General features: G+C 54.1%; 1 protein-coding gene across 1 annotated transcript; it reads left to right on the top strand.

The window, feature by feature from the left end:
- NOVA2 (NOVA alternative splicing regulator 2) lies at nucleotides 1–24,988 on the top strand (the record flags this gene model as incomplete). The annotated part of the gene is made up of 4 exons (XM_084257924.1): nucleotides 1–100; nucleotides 8,987–9,130; nucleotides 14,148–14,314; nucleotides 23,906–24,988. The coding sequence occupies exons 1-4, from the start codon at nucleotides 16–18 to the stop codon at nucleotides 24,986–24,988; spliced, it is 1,479 nt and encodes a 492-aa protein (XP_084114050.1). The 5' UTR covers nucleotides 1–15.
- Nucleotides 24,989–27,684: the final 2,696 nt, after the last annotated feature.

Raw genomic sequence — 27,684 nt, 5'->3', positions numbered from 1 at the left:
CCCCAGGCCCCCCCCATGGAGCCCGAGGCCCCGGATTCCCGCAAGCGGCCCCTCGAGACGCCCCCCGAGGTGGTCTGCACCAAGCGCAGCAACACGGGAGGTGAGCGGGCCGGGCCGGCGGGCGGGCGGGGGCCCCGCGTCTCCCCGCGGCAGGTGCGCGGCGCGCGGGTCGCGCGGCCGGAGCGGGGGCGCCGGGGCGGCCTCTCCCTCCGGGCCGCGCGGGAGCTTTGTTCGCGTGGAGAGGGCGGGGGAGGGGAGCGTCCTTGGGGGCGCGGGCTGGGGCGCGGGTCCCGCGGCGGCCGCGCTGTGTCCTTGAGGGGTGCGCGCTGTGACCCTCGGGGCGGGGGCGCTCCCGCCGCGTCCCGGGGGCGGGGAGGGCGCGGGACGGCCGGGCCGGCTCCAGCCGCCCCCGGGTGTCCCGGGCGAGCGCCGTCCCCGGGGAGGCCGCGCGGGCCGGCGGGTCCTGCGTGGGGCCGCGGGTGGGCGTGTTGTCGAGCGGAGGCCGGGGCGGTGCGCGGCGCTCGGGGGCGTCCGTGTGGCGGGGACAGGTGTGCGCGCCCCCGGGTGGGCCCTGCAAGGCCTGGACGTGTGACACTGGGCTCAAGGCTCTGACAGCAGAGGCAGCGTGTGCGCGCACGCGCGTGTGTGCGTGCGTGTGTGTGTGTGTGTGTGTGTGTGTAGGAGACAGGGCGACGTGCAAGGGGCTGGGCTCCATGTTTGAGACCCTGCGGAGGGGTATCTGGGGCAAGGGGACGTGTGTGCATGTCACCCCAGAGGAGGCTGTGGCAGTGACACAGGAGTGAGAGGGTGTGTGTGACAGGCAAGGGGGTGTGTGGGGGACAGCGATGGGCTGGCTCTGGGTGTGAGCCATGGGAGGCTATGTAGATCAGAGAAGGCAGTTTAGGTGTGTGTGACACAGGCGTGCCTGAGGTGGGGTGGGACCAGGAGATGCTGGTGAGGGGATGTGACAAGAAAAAGGGTGTGGGTGTGACTCCAGAGAGGCTGTGGCTGGGTGTGACACATGGAGGTGTGCAACGGTGACATCAGAGGGGGTGTGTGCAGCCAGGGAAGGTGGGTGTATGACGAGGGAGAGGTGGGGGGAGCTCTGTGGGTGAAGCACACGAGGGCGTGTAACAGGGAAAGGGGAGGAGGGATGCCTGTGTGTCAGGGAACATGTGCATATGACACCCGAGGGGTAAGAAAAGGCAAGGTTGTGTGCATGTGTGTGAGACGCCCCTGGGTGTTTGTGTAAAAAGGGGAGGGGTGTGTGTGAAATGGTTGAGTGTATGACACCAGAGATTCGGGGCTGATTCTGCATGTGTGTGACAAGGGAGAATGAGAGAGAGAGAGAGTATGTGTGTGAGAGAGAGAGAGCAAGAGAGAGCGAGGAGAGAGAGAGAGGGCTGAGTGTTTGATTCCAGGGAAGGTACGAGTGTGACAGACAGAGAAACCGTTGCTCTGTGTCACTGATAGGATGTGGCCCAGAGACTGAAAGACAAGCCAGGGACTCTGGGCACTGGGACTCGGGAGAGGTGAGGTCTGTCGGGTCCTCAGAGCCTGGCCTGGTTGTCTCCCTAGAAGGAGGGAGACCCCAGAGCAGACAGCCCCTCCCGGCGGTCACCTTGGCCAAAATCTCTGCTTCCTCTGGCCTTTTCCTCCGGATGGGAGAGGGATGGCCTCAGGCGGGCCGGAGTGCGCCCTCCCGCTGACGGGCACGGGCACGGTAGCCAGTAGCAGTGGCTCATGGCCTGGGGTGGGGGGGTGTCCCCACTTCCTCCCAGTTGGATGAACACCAGCGGAGTCTGCTGTTCCCATCCCAGCTCCCAGCCCAGGTGGCCCAGGAATCAGGACCCCTAACTGCCTGTGAGGGTGTCCACTAGAAATTAGAGGAAAGGGAAGTTGGGGGAGGGGTGGGAGGGAATTTCCTGTCCTTCTTCCTGCTCCCCCACCCCCAGCACATAAGCGAATATGTCCCTGCGAATATGTCCCTGCCGACTTCCTTCCTCCCTGCCCTACTGCCATTCCCAGTCCTGGAGACAGTCGGGTACCCAGGAGGTCAGGGAGCCCAGCCTGGAGTCTAGCCCTGCTGTGGGGGGTGGGGACGGCTGCTGTCCTTCTCTTAAAGGGGCTGGGATGCTCGAAACCCTGTTACTCAGCCTCACCAGGGTGATTTCCAAGGACAGTGAGCCCCGAAACTGGGCACCTGAGATAGGGGTTTATTTCCCAATACAGCCCTCAGGAGAGGTGGTTTAAGCTGCTTTTTCAGATGAGGAAAACTGAGGTTCAGCAAAATGAAACCGTTTTCTCAAAGCTACACACGTAAGTGGAGGGGTGGGGATCAGTCCCACCCAGGCTGCCCACTTCCCGCGCTCCTCAGCACTCGGCTTAGTCACCCAGCGTCCTGCCTCCTGTGCTGGTGGCAGTAGTGGGGAAGCTACCAATAGAAAGAATGCTGGGGTTCTTCAACCTCCCCTCCCATTTACCAGTGGGGAAACTGAGGCCCGGCGGGGGACACTAAGGGGTAGTCCTCCATTCACTTTATGGAAACACTCAGGGCCAGGGCTGTGCAAGGGCCCAGGACTTTCATCTCAGAATCAAAAGTTCCTCCTAATAATACTGTCATGAGGAAGGTCTGCTGGGTCCACCCCACCCCTTTTCTGAACCTCAGTGTCCCCGTCTGTCAAATGGAGCAATGACAATAACCACAGCAGTGCCAGTAGCACAGCTCCCAGTTTTATTGCTTAATGCCAGACCTCTGCCCCCACTGAATCTCCCCAACCCCTGTGACATGGTGATAATAAGTTGCAATAATGGTTAACATTCAGGGGGTGTGGTCTCAGTGCTGTGGGCCAATCACTTCATCCTTGCAAGTCTCACCTGCTACCATCTAACAAATGAAACACTTTGGCCGCAGAGAGATTCTGTAACCTGCCCAGGGTCAGTCAGCTTGTAAGAGGCAGAGCTGCAATTTTTACTCAGGAGTCTGGGTAAACACTATAGTGAACCCCATTTCTAGGTGAGGAAAACAAGGTCCAGAGGGATGAATGGCTTTCTCAGGGTGTTACACCAAGTCGTGACAGAGTGGGCAGCCTAAGTCCCACTCCTGAGGGCTGACGGAGGAGATGGTGGCTCTTACCACTGGCTTCTGGGCCCTGGGCACCATGACTGGCAGGCAGATCATGGGGTTTGGGGGAGACCAGGCTCACAAGACAGGAGGGCTGGGGGGTGAGCTGGGTGGAAACTCCAGTTAGGGATTCCTGGGAGAAATCCGTGACCCCTGCTGTCGGGACAGTAACAGAGCAACCCCCTGAGTACAGATGATAACTTTTATTTTAAAGATTGTTTTTTCATTTTTTTAAGATTTATTTATTTATACATACAATAACTGGGGTTTAAGCCAGAGGTGTGGGGGTGAGAAGATTCTCCAGAGGATTCACCAGAGACAGAGTGGGGAGCAGAACAGGTGGCTCCATTGAAATAAACTGCTGAGGCGGGTAGCTGGTGAGACAGGAGAGGTCTGCTGTGCCATGTGGATTAGCTCCCTGGCCGGGGATCGAACTCATGCCTCATGGCTGCGGATACCTTGATAGTACTGAGATTAACCCCTTGCTCTACCAGGGAGGCCCCAGATGATAACTCTTAAGGTGCTGGAATGCCCCCTTACTCCTGACTGTGTCCCCTCCTCTGCTACCCCCATGTACACAGCACCTTACCCATATATATTCACACCCACACGGATCTTACACCAGCCAGCTGTGCTCCCCACATTCAGACACGAAGCTACTGTCCCTAGGGTGAAGGGTCCTTGAGCAAAACCTTCTAGGGTTCCCCTCATCACTGTCATGTGCTTGGGGTCTGCTCCCCAGACAGGTCATTTCCAGCTCTGAGCCTCAGTCTCCTCACCTGGAAAATGGGGCCAAGATGCACCTCTCTGGGCTGTCGGGTGAGGGCACCTTGCTTGCGGCCTCATGGGCTGGGAGCGCTCAGTAAACAATAGCTACTACGAGGTTACTGCTACTGTTTTTATTATCATTGCCGCTGGGGCCTGTTCCCCCAGCCAGGGATTTACCCCGAGGCAGTCATGCCCATCCACCTTCCCTCAGAGGGGGTTACCACCCAGAGAGAGCCTGGCACCTCCCAGCCCCACACCCACCTAGGCGCCAGCTCTTGTATTAGGTTTCTCACGTGCACCAGCGGGCGACACCATCTTTCACAGAAAGGCATCGCCCGCCTGACGTCAACCCCCCCCCCCCGTTGTACCGCTCCCACCCCACACCCCCACCAGCTCTTGTCTTCCACCAACAGGCCCCCCACAACTGCGTCACTCACACCCCAGCCTCCTCACACCTCCATGGATCCCACCATAGCTGTGTCTCCCTCAGGCCCCCAGACTGGAGGGGGGACCATGAGTACAATACCCCGACTTTGGTTCCCGCAGATACACGATCACCGAAAGCAACACATCCACAAAATACAGGGTCTACCTTTGTCGTAGTGACCCCCCTCCCAGGTCAAAGTCACCTCCAGGAGGGATGGGAGACCAGACACTCAGAATGACCAGAAAGGAAAGTCAGCTCTTCCCCAAGGGAAAGTGAAGTGGCCACCAGAGGGAAAGGTCCCTCGGGAGAGCTGAAGGTGGACTGGCATGGATTCTGGGGAGCTGCACAGACCCCAAGGGAAGAGCTAAGAGGGGAGGGGTGGTAGAAAATTCAGCTGAGGTCACCTGTCTGCCCCCCCGATGCAAGGGAAATAGACGCCTGGCTTCTTCTGTGGGAGGTAGCCCCCGAACTGGAAAGATACAGAAGGTTCTAAAGAGAGCCAGAGCAGGCTGGTGGCCACAAGGGGACCTCCTGAGTCCTGGAGTTCTGAGCTGCTACAGGTTGGTGGGGTGGGGGTGGTTTGCTCTGTGGGAAATCCACCTGAATTGGGGGCGCCAGGTTTCCACTAGGCTGGGGACCACTGAGCACCCTCCCACAGGGTTGTTTTTTAAAAAAAAAAGATTATTTATGCATGCAAGAGCTAGGGTGTAGGCCAGAGGTGCAGGGAAGTGGGGTAACTGGGTTCACCAGAGACAGAGTGGGGAGCAGAACAGGCGGATTGAGTGAAATACACTGCTGAGGGGAGCAGCTGGGAGACAGAAGTCTTGCGCCGTGTGTGTCAGCTCCCTGGCTGGGAATCGAACTCATGCTGCAGTGACTGCAGATAGCTTCATAGTGCTGAGACCCCTTGTGCCACCAGGGAGGCGCCCACAAGGGGGTTTAAGGAGGGCCATGACAAACTTTTTTTTGGCTTTTGGGTGTGTATATCGATTTGGATGTAGGGAGCGGGGGACGTGACTGCCCTTCCATCTCTGAATATTAGCAGTGAATTTTAAGTGTCCCCTTTCAACAGAGGCACTTAAATTTTAATTTTTTTTTAATTTATAGAGGCATGTTTTTATTTATTTATTTTATTTATACAAGCACTGGGTACAGTCAGAAGCACAGGAGGGTGAGAGAATTCACCATAGCCAGAGTGGGGAGCAGAGCAGGCAGAAGGACCGAAGGACACTGCTGAGGGGAGCAGCGGGCGGCAGGAGAGGTCTGCGCGCCATGTGGGACCCTCCTCTGGTGGCTGGGGAGCAGCCGGGGATCGAACCGGCACCTCAGAGGACGCGGGCAGCTTCGCAACCCAGCGCTCAACCGCTGCGCCACTGGGGAGGCCCATAAGAGGCACTTAAATTTTAAATGTGAATGGATTTAAAGGAAATGGTTTTGTCTGTCTTGTTCTCTGCTATATCGTCAGCACCTGAAACAAGGCCTATCCCCCAGTGGATACTGGGAGAAGATTTGTGGGTGAAAGGGAGGGAAGTGGGAGAGAGGAAAGAAAGAAATGATAATACAGAGATGTAAGAAAAGCAAAATGCAGGAAAGGAGGGAGTTGGAGGGAAACTGAGGCAAGTGAGAACACATCCCTCCCAGAAGTGGGGACAAGCTGGGGCAGCAGCTAGGGGGAGAGGTGATGAAGGAAGTAGGGTCTCCCCGCCTCTTCCTCTCTCCCAGCAGAACCCCAAATCTTACAGGCTCATCTCCCATTTATATAGCGCTTACTGGGTGCCAGATGCCCTGAGGAGAGCTCTGCTCTCCTCGAATCCTCCTGACGTAGGTGATGGTAAGGATAATGATAATGTCCAACGTTTCTCAAGTGCTTTTGTGCCCTAGACCACCCTGCATCCTAACACCTTGCGGTTTACCATTTAATTAATCACAGTAACCCCATGAGGTGGCGCTGTCATGTCCCCATTTTACAGATGAGTAAACTGAGGTGCAAAGAGGGACAGTGGCTGCCACACAGGCTGTCGCCGACACAGTTCACTCTCGAGTCTGGGCCTGTTTCATACAGAGATTCTCGGACAATACCCAGGGAAGTATGAGAGAGCCTAAAATGGAGTGGGGTGCCCCAGTTTTTAGAGTTTATGTTTAACTCCCATCTTCAAGAGGGAAGCAGAAGAGGCGCTGCCTGGAGAGACCATGGGGATGGAGTCAAAGAAGGAAAGAACGGGAATCCTAGTGAGACTCAATGGGTCCCCCACCTCTGTGAGAGGTTTAGGGCAGGGGCAGCCAGGGGCCACCTCGGTGAGCCCAGGGAAGAAAGTGAATTTGGAGGGGGATGGTCAGGATGATTGATAGGAAGGCACCCTGGGGAGCTAATTACCTAATGGGCTTTAATGGTCTGATTAGGCAAGTTTAAGAGGATTGCCTCAGACTCCGGGAAACCCCTTCCTACTGGACCCCCTCCCATGCCAGCAAAGCCACATCCAGCTCTATCCACCCCAGACCCCTATCCACCCTGTACTATCCATCCCTTCTGCATCAGGGAGCCCAGAACCTTCTAACTGAAAGGACCAGGTGGAGATGGGCAGAGCTGGCAGCCCCATCTTGCCCCCTCCTCCCCTGGAGAGTTTTCTCTTTTATCTGGAGTTTCATGTGCGACTTTAAAAATACATTTCCTTTGCTTAAAAGAAAAAGTTGAAAACTGCTGGGGGGAGGGGATGGCTGCAGATCTCAAGCTTTAGACCCGAGATGGCCTGTCCCCCGCCTTCCTTTCCCCAGCGTTTCTCACGCCCTACTGTGTGCAGGTGCTGCCTGAGTCAGCAGCGAGAATTCTAGTGATGTGCGTCCACAGACTTCTGTGATACATTGTCCTGAAGGCATGAAACGGGGTCCATCACCCCACAGCGTGAATTTCAGGAGTTTCCCACATGAAGTGTCATGTGAGTGGGGACTGGCAGGACAAGAGAAATTCACTGGGGGAAGGAAGTTCCAGGCAGAGAGACTGTGCAAAGGCCCTGAGGTGGGAGGGAAATGTTTTGAGGAACTGAAAGGAAAGTGTGTCCAGTGTCTGGAGAGGAAGAGGGGGGCTTGAAGCCGGGAAGGTGGGTAGGGCCAAACACAAAGAGTCTGCTCCTGAGAAGTGCCAGAATTTCTGCCCTGGGAGTACTTCGTGGCAACAGTTTAGTTAGATCAGAGAGCTTAGCATTCGCCTGGGACCGCATTACCAAAGCGCTGTGTGCATGGCCCAGCAAATTGGTCCCTTACAGAGACCCTTGACATCATCTCACCACCTCCAGGTCTTTGAAGTTGACCTTGAGGTTTGGCCACCAGCAGCAGAGGGTGTTAAGCAAAGAAATAACAAGAAGGAAGCAGAATCACTTTCGCATCTCAACCCACGATCGTCTTGGTGCCCTTCACGTGTCTGTCCTCCAGTGCCTCCAGCAGCGAGAATTCTATTGATGCGCGTCCACAGACTTCTGTGATACATTGTCCTCATGTCAAAATGGCGCTCATGTGACCCACCTTCCTGAGGCTTGGATGAGACTGTGCCAGGCCAATAGCAGGAGGTGACTGGAACCCTCCTCCTCCCTCACCTCCCACGTGGCTTCCCCTGCCATCATTTCCTGCCTGGCCCGCTGTGGCACCTCCTCTGGGCTCCCAGCTCCTTCACCCTTACTTCTCAAGCTGCTCCCCTCGTATCATCAGGAGGCTCTTGAAACCTAGGGCAGGTCACATCCTTCTGCTCAGGTCCCCCCAGTGGCTCCCACCTCACTTGCAGTAAGAGCCAAAAACCTCAGCGTGGCCCACAGGACTCAACACCCACCACCACTGCTCTCCACCCTCGTCTCTGCCCACCCTGCTCCTCTCTCACTTAGCCCCGGCCCCATTGAGCTCTTCATGCCCTCAAACAACCCAGGCAACGTCCTGCCCCAGGACCTTTGCACTCGCTCTTCTTCCACCTGCCACATGGTCCTGTACAACCTGGACATGGTTTATCACAGTTGCTCAGGGCAGTGACCCCAGAGCCAAGTTGGGCTCAGGCCTCAGTGGCCTCTTACCACTGACCTATGTGAACTTGGGTGATTTCTTTTTTTCCTCACCTGTAGACTGCATTTTTCTTGCAGCACCTCCATAACAGCATCCGTGTAAACAATTTAAAGAGTGATACTAGTTAAGTACAGGGAACTAAGTCACTGCAGAGACCAAAAAAGCTACATCCTTGGGTGGGGGCTGCCGTGGTCCCGGATCTGACACTGCAGCCCATTAACCCCCGCCCCCTTTTTCTGCCTCCTCTTTTGGGTTTTCTTAGTACTTACCACCAACCCACATACCATCATCCCCCTCTAGGAGAAGGTAGTTGTGTGAACTCGTGGCTGAATCACTAAAATTCTTTGGGCTTTCTCTGCCTCGATAACCTGCAAAATCTGGTTTTCTTTGTGGCCGTATAACTAGAACGGCACCAGGCATGTAGCAGAGACTCAGAAGTGAAAAGAATGAATGAGTGAATTAATGATTGACAGTTGTCCTTTCTGCTTTCCTCATCACCCTGGTTGCCCCGGTTCTTGTGATTTCCTACGTCTGCCCTCCTGGCCCTGTGCCTGCACCCCGCCCCCGAAGGTGCCACCCAAAGGCCCCCCTCCCCTGACTCCCCCCCTCTCTGTGTGCCCCTGCAGAGGAAGGTGAATACTTCCTGAAGGTGCTGATCCCCAGCTATGCAGCGGGCTCCATCATTGGCAAAGGCGGCCAGACCATCGTACAGCTGCAGAAGGAGACAGGCGCCACCATCAAACTCTCCAAATCCAAAGACTTCTATCCTGGTGAGTCCAGGCTTGGGTTTCTGCCCTAGGCCTTGAGGCTCTCCCACTCGGGCTCTGGATGAGGAGAAAGGGTTTCCCTAGGAGCAGCGATCTTGTCTGGGGGGAGGCCCTCCCCTCCCCCAAGTGGACAGAGCTGCCCTCAGCCCCAGGGGCCAGGCCTGAGCAGATGGGGCTGGGGGCAGGGCAAGACAATGGCCCTGCTGCATATTCATGAGCTCATTTGCATGATGTGCTGGCAGATGTGCCCCTTCCCACACACCTGCCCCTTTGGGTCAGTTGGAGGAGCTGTGGGGGAGGGCAGGGAGGCAGGTGCCAGGGTGTCCCTGAGGGCTGGGGGGCCAACCATCCATGTTACACACATGCACCCTCATTCTCCTCCCCCCCAGTCTATCCCTTTGGATTTCTGTCACCCCATCTTACCCAGTGTCTTTCTTCATGCGCCTCCCATTCTGCTTCTGGCTTTGCCATCTCTTGTTCCCTTGGCCCCTCTGTCTCCTCCTGCTCTTCCTCCTGCTTCTGTCTGATGCTGTTGCGGTTTCCTCCATTTCCTGCTCTCTCAGCGCCCTGTCCATGTCTGCCTCTCCCTCTGCTCCCCTCTCCCTCACTGTCTCCCCTTCTCTCTCCCCATCTTTTCCTTTCCCTGCACCCCTCAGGTCCTCAGGTTTTCTTTCTCTTGTTCTCTCATCTCTCTTTTCTGTTCAATCCATTCAGGCAGTGTTTAGTAGCACTCCTTATGGGGTCACGCTCGGCTGGGGTGCCCCCTCTTTCTGCTTCTGCTACGGTCACTCCCTTTGTGTTTCTGTCCCTTGTGGGTTTTTTTTTTCCCTCCCTCCAAACCCAGCCCTCTTACTGCCTCTCCCCCAACTTCCCCCCAACACACACACACACACACACACACATAACTTCCCCCCAACACACACACACACAACACACACACATTTTCAAGTCCCCTTACTCTCTCGAATCCTCCTCAATATCACTTGCCTCTCAGTAACGCCTGCTCAAGACCAGTGCTTGAACCCAAGGGAGGCCCCTGAATTGCATCTTTAGTCCAGTTCATCCTTAATCCCCTTGGATTTTTAGGTCAAACACCAGAGCTGAAGCCCAGGGTCAGGACACATTCATTTTCATTCTCTCTCTTTTTCTCTCTCCCTCACCCCTCCCAACCCCCCATCGCACTAAGCAGCTTTGGCAAGAGGTTAAGAGAAAAGTCCAGGGAACCAGGCACACACCCCCTTTTCTCTTCCACCCTGGCCCAGTTTCCCCACACGCCTCTAGCCCACAGATATGGATGAGAACTCTGTTTGGGACATGCATCCGAGAACACTTGGTTCCTTGCCCCTGGATCACATTCTGAGACATGAGATGTCATCCTCTCCCAAGCCAGCGACACACCCCGTGGCCAGGCAGCTGAGAACCCCAGAGGTGGGACTGTCATTGGCTCTCCTGGGCCAGACTATTCAAAACAGCCGCTGAGCCAGCATCTCCCCCTAGCCCCTCCCGACTGCATATCATAGGCACACTGGCTCCTAACCTATACACAGGACACAGCCCCTACATCCTAGTCCTGATTCTAGACTACCCGGGATCCACAGGAATGTTGGAAATGGCGATACCTCTGCTCAAGACAGAGCTCATATTTCCCGCTGCTCTTGGCTGACACCCTTCCATTCATTCATTCATTCATTCATTCATTCATTCAGCACACATTCTCTCAGTACCTAGTCCATGCCAACTGTATGCTGCATAGAAATGGGGATACAGCAGTGACCAAGATGCTGTCGACTTGCTCTCAATGGGGTCTCAGCCCGGTAGGGGAGACAGACAAACATAGTGATAGCACAGAGTAGCCAGTGCTGGGATGGGGGATCCAGACAGGCCAGTCACACAACCTGAGAAGGTCAGGGAGGGCTTCCTGGAGGAGGAGCCCAGAGCCATGAGTAAGAGAGAGCAGTGAGGGTGCTTTGGGAAGATGAAGGAGCATGTTCAAAGTCAGGGAGGAAGTGTTTAATTTAATTTCTTCAGTGTGACTGAAGCATGGAGAACAGATGAGAAGTGGCAGTGGTGAAATTGAAAGTGTCCTCTGTGTCTCATGCACGTGGACACACACACACACATTGTACTTCTGTGTTTCCTACATAAAACAAAAACCTATGTGACCCCTACCCCCAATGGGGGAGGGGCAGAGCACACAAGAGGTCATCCTTTCTGGTGGAGGGGATCTCAAGCCCCAAATTCTGTCCTTCTTGGTCATATCTGGAGAAACGGAGACCCGGAAAGAGGCAGTTGCCTGCCCCAGGCCGCACAGTCTCCCAGAATCTGCCCGACGCTCTAACCTCTACCCCCCAGAAGAAAAGTAGACACAAAGGGTTTATTTTTTAATTTTATCTCTTTATAACGCATTTGTGCATAAGTACAAAATCTTCAGCAACAACTTAATAAATGCAGAAATATTCTTTTTTTATGATCAAATATGCAAAAGCAAAATTGCAATCATTTTATGCCTCCTCCCAAAACACACATTCCTTCCGAGAACCCCTGGGTCAGCACAGCATGGTAGTGTAGTTAAAAGCCCATGTCCTGGGGCCTCCCCTGGTGGCGCAGCGGTTGAGCGATGGGCTGCGAGGCAGCCCACAGCTTCTGCAGCGCCGGTTCGTTCCCCGGCCGCCAGCGAGGGTCCCACAAAAAAAAAAAAAAGGCCCATATTCTGGAGCCACACACCTGGTCAAGCCTCTGACCATGCATTCCTGGCTGAATGAATTGGGACAAACCCAGACCTCTGTGCCTCAGTGTCCTCGACAGGAAGTCAGGACTAATGATAAAACTTGCCTCATGTGCTAAGTGAACAAACATAATATATATAAAACACTTAGGATGGTACTTGGCATTACATAAGCACCAGCTGTTATTCTTGGACATTCTTTCAGGGTTTAATGGAGCTCCCAGAGCCTCAGGCCCCTGGGAAGAGCTCAGGGGGGTGGGAGATCACAGACCGCTGGAGCAGGAAGCAAACTCCCAGAGATGGCTAGCCTGGCTGCCTCGGGCTCCCCCTGGGGCCTCCCCTTCCTCCCTCCCAGCCTCCCCCCAGTTCCCACCCTGACCCACACCCTTTCCTATTTACACCCAGATGGAGGCAGCCTGCACGCTGACTCACCCTTGGCTCTGACCTAGCCATTGTTCTGGGGTGGGGGGAATAAGAGTGAGGAATGGCAGCCCAGAGGTGATGGACACAAGTGACCCAAGACAGTGACACCCAGACACATGGTGAGTCTGGGATGCCAGGCTGAGAGGCGGCAAGCCAAGGGTCGGGGCAGCGCCAGCGAGCCACCCTGAAATGCCCAGGGACTCTGGACGCTCACTCCCAGCATCCCAGACACACAGACACACGGAGCCTGGAAGGCAGTCTCAGCCCTACACAGGCCCAGGGAGCTAAGTGATCCTGCAGGCAGAGTTCCCCCCCAGGCTCTTCTAGGCACACACATTCTCAGACTCAAGGCTCACGCAGAGAGGAGAGCCTTCTTTGTCCATCTGTAACACATACGCTCAGACACTCACACAAATGCATGCATCCTCCAAAGGGTCTTCACATAGAGATACCTGCGTCAGCCTGTTGACCCCTTTCTTTCTCCTGTCCATACACATCAGTCAGAGGCCGGTCTGTCTGTTTCTTCTACACACACCCACACTCGGGAACGTGCATCATGTACAGCCATCCAAGTAGTCTTTGGGGTACCTAGAGGTGTCTGTCTGTCTCTCTCTCACACACACACACACTTACAGTGTTATACACTCTTGCATGCACTCATCCTACAACTTTGGTGCCGCTGGTGAAATGTCTTTCACACTCACACACACTCAGCTCCACCTCACAAATATACACATGACCTTGAACCCAAAGTCTTCCCCACAACAGCAGTGCACACAAACATCTTTACTGGAGTGGTCATGCCAGGCAGTCTGTTTAGATCCCAGTCTCTGTTTAGATCTCCAGCTCTTTCTCTTACAGATGAAGATAATCCACTAGAACTGCCCAAGTATACACATGCACGCATGCACGTGCACACACACATACACGCACACACACCTCTCCAGCAGCCTCACAGATATACTCACACTGACCACATTGTCACCCAGAATCTGTCTCCCACACCCACATATCCCAACACCAGCCAGGGTTAGCGTCTCTTCCCTCTACCCCACCCCCTCACCCCCCACATACACACACAGAGCTAATGAGAAAGATGCCCAGGTCAGAACCGCAGCCAATATCTGGAGATTCTATAGCAAAGGCACCCACCCCACCTGCTTCCTCAGTTCCCCAGTCCCCACTCTTCAACGAGTTGCCTTTGACCCACTATGCTCTCCCCTATCCACACCCCTGCCCTCCCCCACCCCTGGCCCTCCATCTGGTGGGTCCAGGGAAGCACTCAGGCCTCTCTTCTGTCTCCCCCATCCCCCAGCCCTTCCCCATCCTCTCCAAAAGCCCAGAGGCTGTTGCTGCAGGCTTTCAGAGGTTGCCACGGCAACGGGGCCTCGTCCCTCGTCCCCCTGGGGGTGGGCTGAGGACCCGGTCTGACCGATAAGGGGGTTCCAGTTACTGTGGCAACCGTTGCAGGCCTGAGCGCTCCGCTTCCAGAAGGAGGGGGGAGTGAGTGAATGGTTGCCAAAGCAACTGGGAGCCAGCAAGGACTGGGAAGAGGCAGCTGAGCCCTGTCTCCCCTGCCCAGGCTGCCTTGGGCATCGCAAAGCACTTAAGCATCATTCTTCCATCCCCTGGGGTGGTTTTAGGGGAGGGAGATGAAACACGAGATTATAAAGCAGGGATTCCACTCACTCTTCCAGTTACCCATCACAGCCCAGGAGCCCATGCCAGCTTGCCCAGGCTTACCACATGACCTGGGACCTGTCAGGTCCACTTTCTGCAACTGTTTTCTCTTTCCATTAAATGGGGCCTGTCTCTCAGGAATGTCCCCAGTCCTGTCTGATGAGTGTGCCCTCTCTCTCCCTTGCTCAACAGGAACCACAGAGCGAGTATGCCTGGTACAGGGCACAGCAGAGGCCTTGAATGCTGTGCACAGCTTTATTGCCGAGAAGGTCCGAGAAATCCCACAAGCAATGACCAAGCCTGAGGTGGTCAACATCCTTCAACCCCAAACCACGATGAACCCCGACAGAGCCAAGCAGGTCAGCACAGGCAGAGACGGGGTTTCTCTAAAGCTGGTGAGGTTCGGGAGGAATCCCTCCTACCACATCACTGGATCACGGTGGGATTCTATGGGACAATGCTGATAAGAAGTTTTATCCATCAGTAGGAGTGGTTAGTGGCGCTAGGGCATCATCCTGTGGATGCCGGACTGCTTGCAAGGGGCTTGATTCCGGGCATGAAGATGAATTTGGCCCAGGCCCCCTACTTTTCCCCCCTTCCTGTTATTCTCTAGATCTCTTCTTCCACTTCATTCCATTGTCTTTCAGGGTAACCTGCCTCCCACTTCCTGCTCTCACCGGAAGTGACCTCAGTGTCGGCCAGGCCACATCCAGAAGGGCTTAGAAATGGCCTCTTACTCCCTCTCTTCCGTTAATTGCTGGAAGAGAGTAGTCACCATTTTGGGGAAATGGTGTTTCCTTTGTGGGGGGAAAGGGGGGCGTGCCCCCCTCCTACACAGCCCTCTCCGGGAGCGGTGGAAGGAGGAGGGCAGTGCCTCCAGGTTGCCTTGGTTACGCGGAAGCGGTGGCGTAGAGGTGTGGCAGTGAGCGGACCAATGGCGTTCTGGTCCTCTCCGGTTGCCATGGCCACAGTGCGCTCGGGACAGGTGGGCTCGCAGCTAAGTCCCCGGCTGTGCGGCCCTGACCAGTAGGGGGCGAGCGGGAGGAGGAACGCGGGGCTGCTGCGCACTCTCCCTCCCGCTCCGGTGTACAGGCGCACCGCACGCAAGGCCTTAAATCTCCCAAGGGGGCCGTGGTAGGAGTATGGAATTTTGGGGAGTTCTTGTTTCCCAGAGGCGGGGGGAGACCGCAGGACTGTTTCCCCAAGCTCTTGGGGAAACTGGGGGCGGAAAGTCGTGGAAGAATGCTGCTGGGCGGGTCGCTACCCAAAAAAGACCGGCGGGCTTGGGGCTTGGAGCGCGGCTGCTGTCCTTGGTGCTGAAGCGGTTCCGCTCCTCGCTTCCGAATCCCTCCCCACCAGCAAACCACAGCTTACCCACAGCTTACTCTGCCTTGGTGGCAGCCACAAGGGGCTCAGGGGTCATCGAGACTTTGTGTGGGTTTCACGGGGTGAGCACCATCTGTGCCTAAGCCTCCCACCCCACCCCCTAATCCACAGGAACTCTGAGATAGTGGAGTGGCAAGGTTATAGAAGCAGAATTTATCCTCTGCCTGACTACTGGGGGGGGGGGGGGTGGAAAGTGAGAAATAATTGCCAAAGGCTCAGATCCTCGAGTCCAATACTGAGTTGAATCTTATTGCATGACCTTGAGCAAGTGACTTGATTTCTCTAAGCCTCATTCTTTTCACTGGTAAAATGAGATTTCTCGTGGTACTCGCTTAAGGGCAGCAGTTGGTGTTCATTGATGTCTGAAAAACACTTAGGGGGTATCCTCAATGTATGCCTAACATACACTGCCGTCGTTATTGTTGGTATGGGATTTTTGAGTCAGTTCTGTTCCCCTTTTGCCTTGGACTTGCTGTATTACTCCAGGCCCCCTGCCCTTCGGTAAGCCTCTGTTTCCCTTTCCTTATAGCATGGGAGCTAGACCAAACCAGGGTTTATAAATTTAAATGCCTCTGGGACTCAGGAAGAGATCATAAAGGGCTGAGGACTACGGCCTCACGATGGAGACATTGTGCCATCCCTACAGGGGGCAGCTGCCACTCAGCTGCACTTGACCCTCACCCTTTGGAAAGGTAGACACAATGCCTCCACGTCACCCAGACTCCTCATCAGAAGCGAGATCTGTTTGAGGTCGAGTGATTTCTAAAGGTTGACTTAGTTCTTAAAACACCGTGTTGCTGTGGGCTGGCCATGGTCTGAACACCATCAGTTTGTCAGCTCTGGACCAGACCAGTGGTTCTTTGCCTTGGTATCTGGGTCATCTGGGTAGCTTAAATACACATCCCTGGGTCCCAGATAGAAACACTTGAATCACCATTCTAGGAATCTAAACCGGGGCTCTGACCTGGGATCAGATCCTGCACTACCTCTGTGTGAACATGAGCGAGTTCCCTAACCTCTCTGTGCCTCCATCCCCATCTATAAACGGCAATGATAACAGTCCCTACCTTGTACGGATGTTGCAAAGATTAAGTTACCACATGAAAGTGTCTATAATATTACCTGGCATGTGGTAAGCACTGGTAGCTGCTGCTGCTACTATTAATATTAATATTACTATTATTATTTGAAAATCTCCCCATATTTGCAAATCCTTCGAACAGATGGTCTCTAAAATAATCCTGGCTCTAAAACTACTACAATTCTATGATTCTGTGATTGTAAAATTCTAGGCATAGATCCTAAGATTCTACTGTTCTAATATCCCAGGAACCCAGGATTCTAAAGAATTTATACTCTATAAGGTGCTGTGGTTTTACAATCTGGGCTCAACACAAAGGCAGCTACCATTTTCTGAGGGTTTTCCAGAGGTGAATATTCCCAGTAACTGTATGGAGTCTCTGTGGTTATGTCCATGTCGGAAACAAGATACCAGAGCGCAGAGAGGTGATGGCACTTGCTTTCCCCATTTCTCGGTGAACAGTTTGTTGGATGAAAAGGTCACATCCTTCCCCGTTGTCCTGAGATGTGCTCACCTACCAACACTCCTTTGCACGTAGGTCTGATTTTGTATATTCTGTACAGTCCCTTCAGCTTGTAGGACATTTTTTTCCCTGATGAATTTTTTTTTAAATAACAACTGTATTGAGATATGGTTCACATACTGTGAACTTTGCCACTACAAAGTGTACACAATTCAGTGGGTGTCAGTATATTTGCAAAGTTTGACACTATCCAATTCCAAAACATTTTCACCCCCTCAGAAAGAACCCCCATCTCCATCAGGAGTTACTTTCCATTCCCCTAGCACCCCCATCCAGTCCCTTCCACACATTTGCTTTTGATGTCTGTATATTCCATTGTTCTGGAATTTTATATTAATTTAATGGTAGAGCATGTGACCTTTTATGTCTGGCTTCTTTTCCTTAGCATAACCTTTTCAAGATTCATCTACATTGTACCATATACCTATTCCATTCCTTTTTGTGGTCCAATAATATTTCACTGTGTGAATAGACCTCATCTTGTTAGTTTACTCATCAGTCGAGAGACATTTGGGTTGGCCCACCATTTTAGCTATTATGAGTAATGCCGCTATGAACATACATGTGGACATGTATTTTCAGTTCCTTTGGGTATATACCTAGGGATGGAATTGTTGGTGCCTATCATAAAGCTACATTAAATTTTTGTTTTTTTTTAAAGATTTATTTATTTATTCATACAAAAACTAGGGTACAGGCCAGAGGTGTGGGGGTGAGAGGATTTATCAGAGACAGAGTGGGGAGCAGAACAGGCAGATTGACTGAAATACACTGCTGAGGGGAGCAGCGGGCGAGGCAGGAGAGGTCTGCTGCGCGACATGGGTCAGCTCCCAGGCTGGGCATCGCACTCGTGCTACAGAGGCTGCGGATGCTTCATAGTCTGAGACTTAACCCCTTGTGCCACCAAAAAGTTAAAAGTTCTTTAACTTTTTGAAGAACTGCCAGGCTGTTTTCCAAAGTGGCTATAACACAGGTATAGGATTTGAATCCAGATCAGCCCATGGGAGTAACCATGGAAACAACCATTTCTTGAGTACCTATGATGGTACACTGTTACCATATTGATTGCACAATCACATGGCACCCTATGTTGGTGCATCATAGGTGCTCAGCAAATGGTGCTTGTTTGAAGGAACATACGACAGTTTGTTCCCAGGGGCCAAACAGAAGCAGGACAGAGCGGAAGTAGCTGTGTGTAGCCTGGCATGTGCTGAAGTCAGTCACCTAAAGGGCCGTCATACTCAATTCCCCTGAATTGTGAAATTCAATCCCATTATATCATTCATCGCCTCAAGTAGGCCTCACAATCATCCCTTGGAGGACATAGAGATCCCCTCATTTTACAGGTGAGAAAACTGAGTCTCGGTGAGTTTAGGTTCCTTCCCCCAACATCAACAGTGGAGCCAACATTTGTACCTGTGCAGGTATCTCCAGAGTCTAAAGCAGGGATTTGTGGGCAACACTGCAGCCAGTAGCCTGGCTACTACTACACAGCATTCGTAGAGATTTGCAAGAGGTTGCCAACATTTCTAAACTAAAATGTTCTGCATTTTACAAATTAGTATTTCCATCTAAAAAACTCATATCAGGCTGTGTTTGGCTCCGCAAATGCACAGAACCCTAACAAATACAGACAAACACACACACACCACCAGATGAGCTATATGGGCTACCCCCACCCAATCCCATTCCTGCTTGGGCTTGTCATCATTCTTCTTTCTTTCTCTTTTTTTTTTTTTAAGTTTATTTATTTATGCATACAAGACCTGGGGTGCAGGCCAGAGTTGCAGGGGGTTAGAGGATTCACCAGAGGCAGAGTGGGGAACAGAGCAGGTGAATTGCCTGAAATACACTGCTGAGGGGAGCAACAGGCGAGACAGGAGAGGTCTGCTGCGCCATGTGGGTATCTCCCTGGCCGGGAATTGAACTCATGCTGCAGTGGCTGTGATAGCTTTGTAGTGCTGCATCTTAACCCCTTGTGCCACCAGGGGAGGCCCCTCATTCCTTTTTTCATTCACTTACCTACCCTTTGCAAAGGGTGTACCAATTACCCTGTAGGCATTGGGAAGCCAGTATTTAAAAAATACAGTAAAAAATCTTTTACCTTGTAGATCTTAAATTCTTTCCTGGGGACAAGGAAGATAAACAAGTAAATAAGTAAAATGTATAGAAGTCAGCGAGTGGAAAATGCTATAAAGGAAATTAAAGCAGAGAAGAAGGAAAAGGAATACTGAGGCATATTTTTTCCTCCTGACTTATTATTTTAAAATTGTTCAATAAAGAATAGTACAAGGGGGCCTCCCCGGTGGCGCAGCGGTTGAGCGCTGGGTTGCGAAGCTGCCCGCAGCCTCTGCAGCGCCAGTTCGATCCCCGGCTGCTCCCCGGCCACCAGAGGAGGGTCCCACATGGCGCGCAGACCTCTCCTGCCGCCCGCTGCTCCCCTCAGCAGTGTACTTCGGTCCTTCTGCCTGCTCTGCTCCCCGCTCTGGCTCTGGTGAGTTCTCTCACCCTCCCGCGCTTCTGACTGTACCCAGTGCTTGTATAGATAAATAAATAAATCTTTAAAAAAAAAAAAAGAATAGTACAAGGAACCTTGTATATACCTTGTAATACCTTGTAATACCTTGGAGTTGAATTCAGCAAGTGTTAACATTTGCTTCTCTCTTTACACACACACACACACACACACACCCCTACCTATGCACACACACTGGTTGGTTTGGTTTTGGGATTTGGTTTTGTTTTGTTGCTGATCCATTTGCAATCAAGTGATAGACCTCATGTCACTTCATCCCAAATACTTCAGTATATATCTCCTGATGAGAACAGTCTCCTGTATTATTATATGACTATTGTCACACCTACAGTAACTAACACTTCATTCCATACAATTATTTACCAGAAAGTTCATATTTCAGTTGTTCCAAAATCTCTTTATATCTATAGAATATTTTTCTGTCCAAGATGCAGTCAGTGTTCACACACTGCTTTTGGCTTTTCTACCTGCTGGGTCTCTTGATCTAGAATAGAATAGGTGAAGATAGATTTTGAAAGCAGAGCCCACAGAGTTGCTGATCAAATGTTGAGTGTGAGGGTGAGTGAGGACTCCCAAGCGTTGTGCCCGAGTGGTGGAAGGATGCGTTTTTCCTGTATGGACATGAGGAAGACCATGGCAGGAACACATCTGAGGAGGAAGATGAGGGATTCTGCTTTAGACTATGAGTTTGAGGTGTGTGTACAACATCATCTGAGAGATGTGAGGATAGTGGTTGGGTGTGAGTCTGAAGGAGTCTGTGCTGGGGCTACAGAACAGGCAAATAAACAGGTTTTGATAAACAGGTGGTCAGGGGAGGTCCCCCAGAGGGGGAGCATTAATGCAGTGACCAGAAGAAAAAGGAGCGGTGAGCCGCCTTTCCAGGGGGAGAGCATTCTCAGTGAGGGAAGAGCGGTTGCAAAGGCCCTGAGTCTGGACCTGGCTTGGCAAGTTGGAGCAGTGGAGTCAGGTGGGGTTGCGGGGTGTGGAGAAGAGTTAGGGGGACTTACAGGGAACAGAGCTTATAGAGCAGTAGTTCTTGACTCGACACTGTCAGAGCCGATGGTTCTTTTCTCCTATAAATATTTTTCCATACCCACTTTATTTTCTGCAATTATACACATATATATATATTCATGTGTATGTATATAATAATCATGCTAGACATATAGATCTTATATGCATGTGTCTGTGTATATATACAAATAGAACCTATGTCGATAGAACAAATATTGGTATGATTTTTTTTAAAGATTCATTTATTTATGCATACAAGAACTGGGGTATAGGACAGAGCTGCAGGTGGTGACAGGATTCACCAGAAAGTGGGGAGCAGAACAGGCGGATCCACCGAAATGCACTGCTGAGGGGAGCAGCGGGGAGACAGGAGAGGTCTGCTGCACCATGTATATTGCTTCCGGGCCGGGGATCAAATTCATGCTATAGTGGCTGGCAGCAGTTTGATAGCGCTGTCTTTAACCCCTGCGCCACCAGCGAGGTCCCCATCACCATATTTTATTGCCTCCAAAAGAAACCGCGATCCCCTTTGCTATGGTGAGCCCCCCAACTCCCCTCCCCCAGCCCTGAGCCACCTCTGATTGACTTTGTGTCCCTAGAGATTTGCCTTTTGTGCATCTTCTGAGCGCACACTCTGTGGCCGTCGGTGCCTGGCTTCTTTCCGGCTGGGCCTCCCCGGTGTTCTCTGGATTCATCCAGGAGGTAGCTTGGGCTCGTTCCTTATTTCTTTACAGTGGTTGACAAATAATCTTCCATTGTACCAATGTACATTTTCTTTAACTCATAGGGCCTCCCTGGTGGCGCAGTGGGTTGAGCACAGCACTGTGAGGCTGTCCGCAGCCTCTGCAGCGCGGCCAGGGAGATTCCCACATGATGCAGCAGACCTCTTCTGTCTTACCCGCTGCTCTCTTGGGCTGTGCATTTCAGTCAGTCTGCATGTTCTGTTCCCCGCTCTGTCTCTGGTGAATCCTCTCACCCCCTGCATCTCTGGCCTGTACCCCAGCTCTTGTATAAAAAATAAATAAATCTTTTAAAACTTAAAAATAAAGGGAGAAATAAAAGGGAGTTTATTTATTTTAAAATAAGATGAACTTGAATATGTAAATGCTCAGCCAGAACCACAGCTAAGAAATATTGAAATAGCCGCTCAAACATCACATGAGCCCTACGAGCAAGACAGGCCACGGGTGGCTACCAGCATGCAGTGCTGGAGACCCCCCCGACGCACGGCTGGTGCTGCTGAGGTCAGGGTCTTCTGAAAGGAAGGCCTCCTAACAAAGTTCAGAGCAGAGCAAAGTACAGTTTTCCCTTGATTTACTGGGAGTTACAGTCCTGGGATTTTCAGTAAATCTTAAAACCGTGCTCAAAAAAATACGCGGCTGGGCCTCCCCGGTGGCGCAGCCGTTGAGCGCTGGATTGCGAAGCTGCCCGCAGCTTCTGCGGCGCCGGTTCGATCCCCGGCTGCTCCCCAGACACCGGAGGAGGATCCCACATGGCGCGCAGACCTCTCCTGCCGCCCACTGCTCCCCTCAGCAGTGTACTTAGGTCCTTCTGCCTGCTCTGCTCCCTGCTCTGGCTCTGGTGAATTCTCTCACCCTCCCACGCTTCTGACTGTACCCAGTGCTTGCATAAATAAATAAATAAATCTTAAAAAAAAAATACGCGGCCTGTTGACCCCAACACAAAGTGGGGGTGAGGAGCCCCGATCCCCTGGGTACTCAGAAATCCACATATACCTTTTGACTCCCCCCAAAATGTCACAGCTGATAGCCTGCTGTTGACCAGAAGCCTATAAATCATATAAACTGTTGATTAACACCTATTCTGTATGTTATATGCGTTATCTATATTGTATGTTTTCTATTCATTCAATAAAATCATCTAGAGAAAAGGCAGCATTATTAAGAAAACTGTAAGGAGTAGAAAATACACTACAGGGCCATATTGATCCATACCCTAAGTTTATGTCCTCTGTTTACCAGAAAATCCTAGCCGAAGTGGGCCCCACAGTTCTAACCCCTAGTGTTGAAGGACCACGTGGCTTCCGTGTGTCATGTGACCCGGTTCTGGACTCAGAGCTTCACAGACAAGCCTCTTGCCAGCAGGAATGGCCAGTGGCACATTCAGAAGTCATCCCGGACCCGAGGCAGTTCTTGGAACTGACTCTCCCCCTGGGGTCACAGGGTGGCCTCACCTACTGAACGAAGGCCCACATCCACCCACCCTCTTACCACCAAAACTGACCCCACAGACATCCCCAGCTCCCCCGGGGTCTGACCTGCGGGTGGGGAGTCCACAGTCTGAGGATGTGGGAAGAACCGAGGAGGACTGTAGGTAGAGAGTTGCTTGTGGAGTGTGAAAGGTGCTTGCTTTTGAAACATCCCCAACAGGGTACAGACCATCAGCCCCGGGGGCCACGGGCTGCCCTGCACCGCTGACTATAAGTGGCCAGTTTTCCCATCTTGGAGTGATTCTAAGTCTCTGCCTTCTCTGGTGAAAGGTTTGATGTTCTGTTGTTTTACAGATAAGGCCACTGTCTTCGTTAGCCTTAGCCGGGGTTGCCATGGCAAAGGCCCCCAGGCCTGGGGCTCCAACAACAGAAATGCTTGGTCACATGTTCTGGAGGCCTGAAGCCCAGGATCAGGGTGTGGGCAGGGCTGCTTTCTTCTGAGGTCTCTTCCTGGTAGAGGCTGTCTTCTGTGCTTCACACCATCATCCGGGTCACTAGATCAGGGCTCATGCTAATGACTCCCTCAGCCTTCAGTGCCTCTTTTAAAGACCCAGTCCCCAAATACAGTCAGATTCTGAGGTCCTGGGGCTTAGGGTTTCAACACAGGAATTTGGGAATTGGGGGATACCGCTCAGCCCCTAGCAACAGAGGTTAAGGAGTGACCATGACATAGAGAGGGAAGCCCGATGGACCAGGACCCTTAAGGCTGGACTTTAGCTCCTTCACTCTCTGAGCGACCTGGGGCAAATCTTTTCACCTCTCAGCCCTCCAGTGGCTCGCCTGAAAAAGGATTCTGTTGGTGCCCTTTAGGGGCTGGAAGGCAGAGTGATTTATACGGAAGGCGTAGGCACAGGTATCAGCTTGGAGCAGAGTCCTGAAAGCCCCCCAGTGGGCCAGCCAGTAAGATGCTAGCTGGACGGGACCGGGCACCAGGGGCAGGCGCCAGGGTGGTGGAGAGGCTGCTGAAGGGCCTGGAATCCTAGCTCCAATCCAGCAGTGTTGCAATGTTTTTAACCAACCAGTAGGACCTCGCTGGTGCGCGCCGAGGCAGCAGGCTGGGTGGGATTTGGAAACTTGGGAGCAGGGGCGGGAATGACTTGAGACTGCAGACCTCACCCTCAAGTCGCTATGGTGTCACCAAAGACCACCCTAAAGACCCACCCTCTCGCTCCCCACGCAGGCCAAGCTCATCGTCCCCAACAGCACAGCGGGCTTGATCATCGGCAAGGGGGGCGCGACGGTGAAAGCTGTGATGGAACAGTCCGGCGCCTGGGTGCAGCTGTCCCAGAAGCCAGAGGGCATCAACCTGCAGGAGCGCGTGGTGACCGTCAGCGGGGAGCCGGAGCAGGTGCACAAGGCCGTGAGCGCCATCGTGCAGAAGGTACAGGAAGACCCACAGAGCAGCAGCTGCCTCAACATCAGCTATGCCAACGTGGCCGGCCCCGTGGCCAACTCCAACCCCACCGGCTCACCGTACGCCAGCCCGGCCGATGTGCTGCCAGCCGCGGCCGCTGCTTCTGCCGCCGCCGCCTCGGGCCTGCTGGGCCCCGCGGGGCTGGCGGGCGTGGGCGCCTTTCCTGCCGCCCTGCCTGCCTTCTCGGGCACCGACCTGCTGGCCATCAGCACGGCGCTCAACACCCTGGCCAGCTACGGCTACAACACCAACTCCCTCGGCCTGGGCCTCAACTCGGCAGCCGCCTCCGGGGTCCTGGCCGCTGTGGCCGCCGGTGCCAACCCTGCAGCCGCGGCGGCCGCCAACCTCCTGGCCTCCTACGCTGGGGAGGCTGGGGCGGGGCCCGCCGGAGGTGCTGCCCCACCTCCACCCCCGCCACCCGGAGCCCTCGGGTCCTTCGCTTTGGCCGCAGCTGCCAACGGCTACCTCGGGGCTGGCGCCGGTGGAGGAGCCGGTGGAGGGGGGGGGCCGCTGGTGGCCGCTGCGGCTGCAGCCGGGGCGGCCGGGGGCTTCCTGACGGCGGAGAAGTTGGCAGCTGAGAGTGCCAAGGAGCTGGTGGAGATCGCGGTGCCTGAGAACCTGGTGGGAGCCATCCTGGGCAAGGGGGGCAAGACGTTGGTGGAGTACCAGGAGCTGACAGGCGCCCGCATCCAGATCTCCAAGAAGGGCGAGTTCCTGCCCGGCACGCGGAACCGGCGGGTCACCATCACCGGCAGCCCCGCGGCCACGCAAGCCGCTCAATACCTCATCAGCCAGCGGGTCACCTACGAGCAGGGAGTGAGGGCCTCAAACCCCCAGAAAGTGGGATGAGGCCTGTGGTGTGTGCTCCCACCCTCCTCCCCCTCCTCCTCTCCGTCCTCCCCCTCCCTGCTCCTGACCTCAGCGCGGGTTGTCCTGCTCTCGTGGGATGGGGCTGGGGTAGGCCTGACTGCGCCCCCCTTCTGGTAGTCCTAGGCAGGATTGAGTGATGGCTGAGGATGGGGCCCAGAAGCTCCCTCCCCAGCCCCGGCCGGACCCCTCCTTCCTCCCTCCCTCCGCTTGACTGGGCCTGCCCCCCTCCCAGGGCCCAGGTCTGTGTGATATCTGTATATATTGCATTTTGTTGATTTTAATAGAAAACAAAGCGTTATTTTCTCTTTCTTTCCCTCCTTTTTTTTTTTTTTCCGGTAAGGATTTTTTTCCCCCTTTCTAAGTTTTTGTTTCCACATGGGAGGAGGGGAGGAAGCCTCTGGGTCTCCTAGAGCAACACCCACCTCTCCTGCTTTCAGTTCCAGAAACGAGGGGCGTGATGGGAGGAGGGGTAGCAGAGGCGTCTGAGCTGAGTGGGGCATTGGAGCAGGGACCCCAGATTTTCTGAGCTACTCTCCCCCCACGATGGTTGATGGGACTTTTCACTCTTTTGTTGTCAGGCTGTGACGGGAGGGGCGGCGGGGGAGCGGTGCCGCTGGGAAGGAGGCTGAGGCGGAGGCGGAGCCAGCCTGGCGTGTGCTGGAGCGCCTTCCCGCGGCCGCTCCGCTGCCCCTTCCCAAGTCACGGGACTGAAGATCCCTGTTGTGATGTCACTGAGTCAAGTACTTTCTGGGGTGTTCCCGGCACTCCTGATGTCACAGGGAGTAGTTCCCCAGAGGCGGCTTCCTGCGATGATAGGAGAGACAGGTGCCGCCTGTGATGTCTCAGTGAACCTTCCTCGAAGGTTCCTTCCGTGAGATCTCGGGGCGTGCGCTTCCTGCAGGGTCCCCAGATTACTTCCTGGCTCGTCCTTGGGATGGAGCAGGCGCTTCTGTACCAGGCCAAGGCCAGTCCCCGACCCTCCTCCTCCACCCACACCGCTGGGTCTGGGCCTGGGGGTCTTCCTAGGAGGAGAGTAAGGCATGGGAGTTGGATGTAATCTGGGGGACTCTAAGGAAAAGCTCCCCATCTTGTCAGGGTCCCCTCCATGCAAGCGCCCCAAGTCTGTGAACTCACCTGGCAGGGAGGGGTGGGAGGTGGAGCCAGTGAAAACAGGTGGTTAAAGACCCTCATTCCCACCCCCGCCTTTTGTGTGCATGCTTGTGTCTGCGTGGCTTTGTTTCATTGAGTCTGGTGAGCCGATGTGTGGCGGCTCTGTCGGGCCCGCGTGGCCGGCGTGGAGTTCAGTGAAATGGCCGGGTCGCTTGGGCCAGAACGCTTCCCGCGGTCTAACGGATTCGATTGGTTTGGTGGCTTCCAGTGAGCTGGAGATCTCTGGTGGTGTCTGATGGCTCAGCGTGTCTCGGTGCTCTCACGGGGCTCTGAGGAGCTGGACTGTTGTGCGAGTCTGCCCAGCCGGGCCGTCCTGAGAGTGGCTTGGGCGGGGTCAGCTCCGAGGTCCCGCCAGGTCACCGGGCTGAGACCGCAGGGCCTGACAACCCAGTGCATCTAGGGTAGCTGAGACCCACCTCACCCTCCTGCTCCCCCTCCCCTTTGGAGACCACTTCCACTTTCTCCAACCCAAAGCAGGGCCCCTGGCGCCCTGGTTTTCCATCATCAGCATCTCTGGGGGAGGGGCACCCGACGCCCGCCCTCTCCCACACCTGTCCCTTTCCTAGGTCTTCCAGGCCCCTCTCTTCTCCATGGCTGTGGGGGAATCTGGCCTCCTGGTCTCTCTCCCCCCACAGAGGGAGGGAAGGACAGCCAGAGACAATTCCTACCCCTAGAGCCTGAGAGACCCCTACCCCTTGCTAGAGAGCCACCCCCAAATCAAAATGTGAAAATCCCTAGAAAGCAATAGCCTTCAAGGTACCTTGCACTGAACTTCCCACCCGCCAGGAGGCTGTCCTTGGGCACCGTGGGGACATTTCCTGCGTCCTCTGCAGCTCCAGGGTGGGGGGCAGGCCCCTTTCCCCATCCCCCATCGCTGCTGCCCTGCCCCCTAATCTCCAGACTGAACCCAGATGGAGATCTGAGTGCCAAAACAATTCTGCTGTAACTTTGTACATATCTCCCGAAGCTGGGGCTCCTGGGGTGGGAGGCAGGCGGCCCCATGGGCCATTGCTGCCCCTTCCACCTTGCAAAACACCTTTCAGTATTTCACAGTATCTCCACCCACATGTGGGTATCGCAGTGTCTAGCTGGAATGTCCCCCTACAAAGCCCCCAGACCCCCTGATAGGAAGCCCCCCAGGCTCCCATTAGGAAGGGAAGGAGCCAGGAACCGAAAAGTAAGGTCTGGGAGTGGGGCGGTTGGATTTGAAGGCTCCTTTGCATATCATTTGCATATCATTTGCATCTCCCTCAGCCCTGCGCTGCTGGTGGGATGCTCTCCGTACCCCCAATCCTTGGGAGTCCGGGTCCAGACAGCGGGCCCAGTGCTCCTCTCACGCAGACACGTCTCTGGAGGCTGGGCCTCCTGGAAAGTGTTCCCATGAGGTATCTGTGTGACAACCCCCTCCCTGTTTATGTATCTCGGGGACCCCCCACCCCGCCATCTAGGGCTAGCTGAGAAGTAGTCTGCTAGCTTGGGGAGCGGAGAGCCACACCCCCGTCCCC

This window comes from Talpa europaea, assembly GCF_964194135.1.
Source record: "Talpa europaea genome assembly, chromosome: 16".
NCBI classification, from domain to species: Eukaryota; Metazoa; Chordata; class Mammalia; order Eulipotyphla; family Talpidae; genus Talpa; species Talpa europaea.
This window is presented reverse-complemented; position numbering and strand designations above follow the sequence as displayed.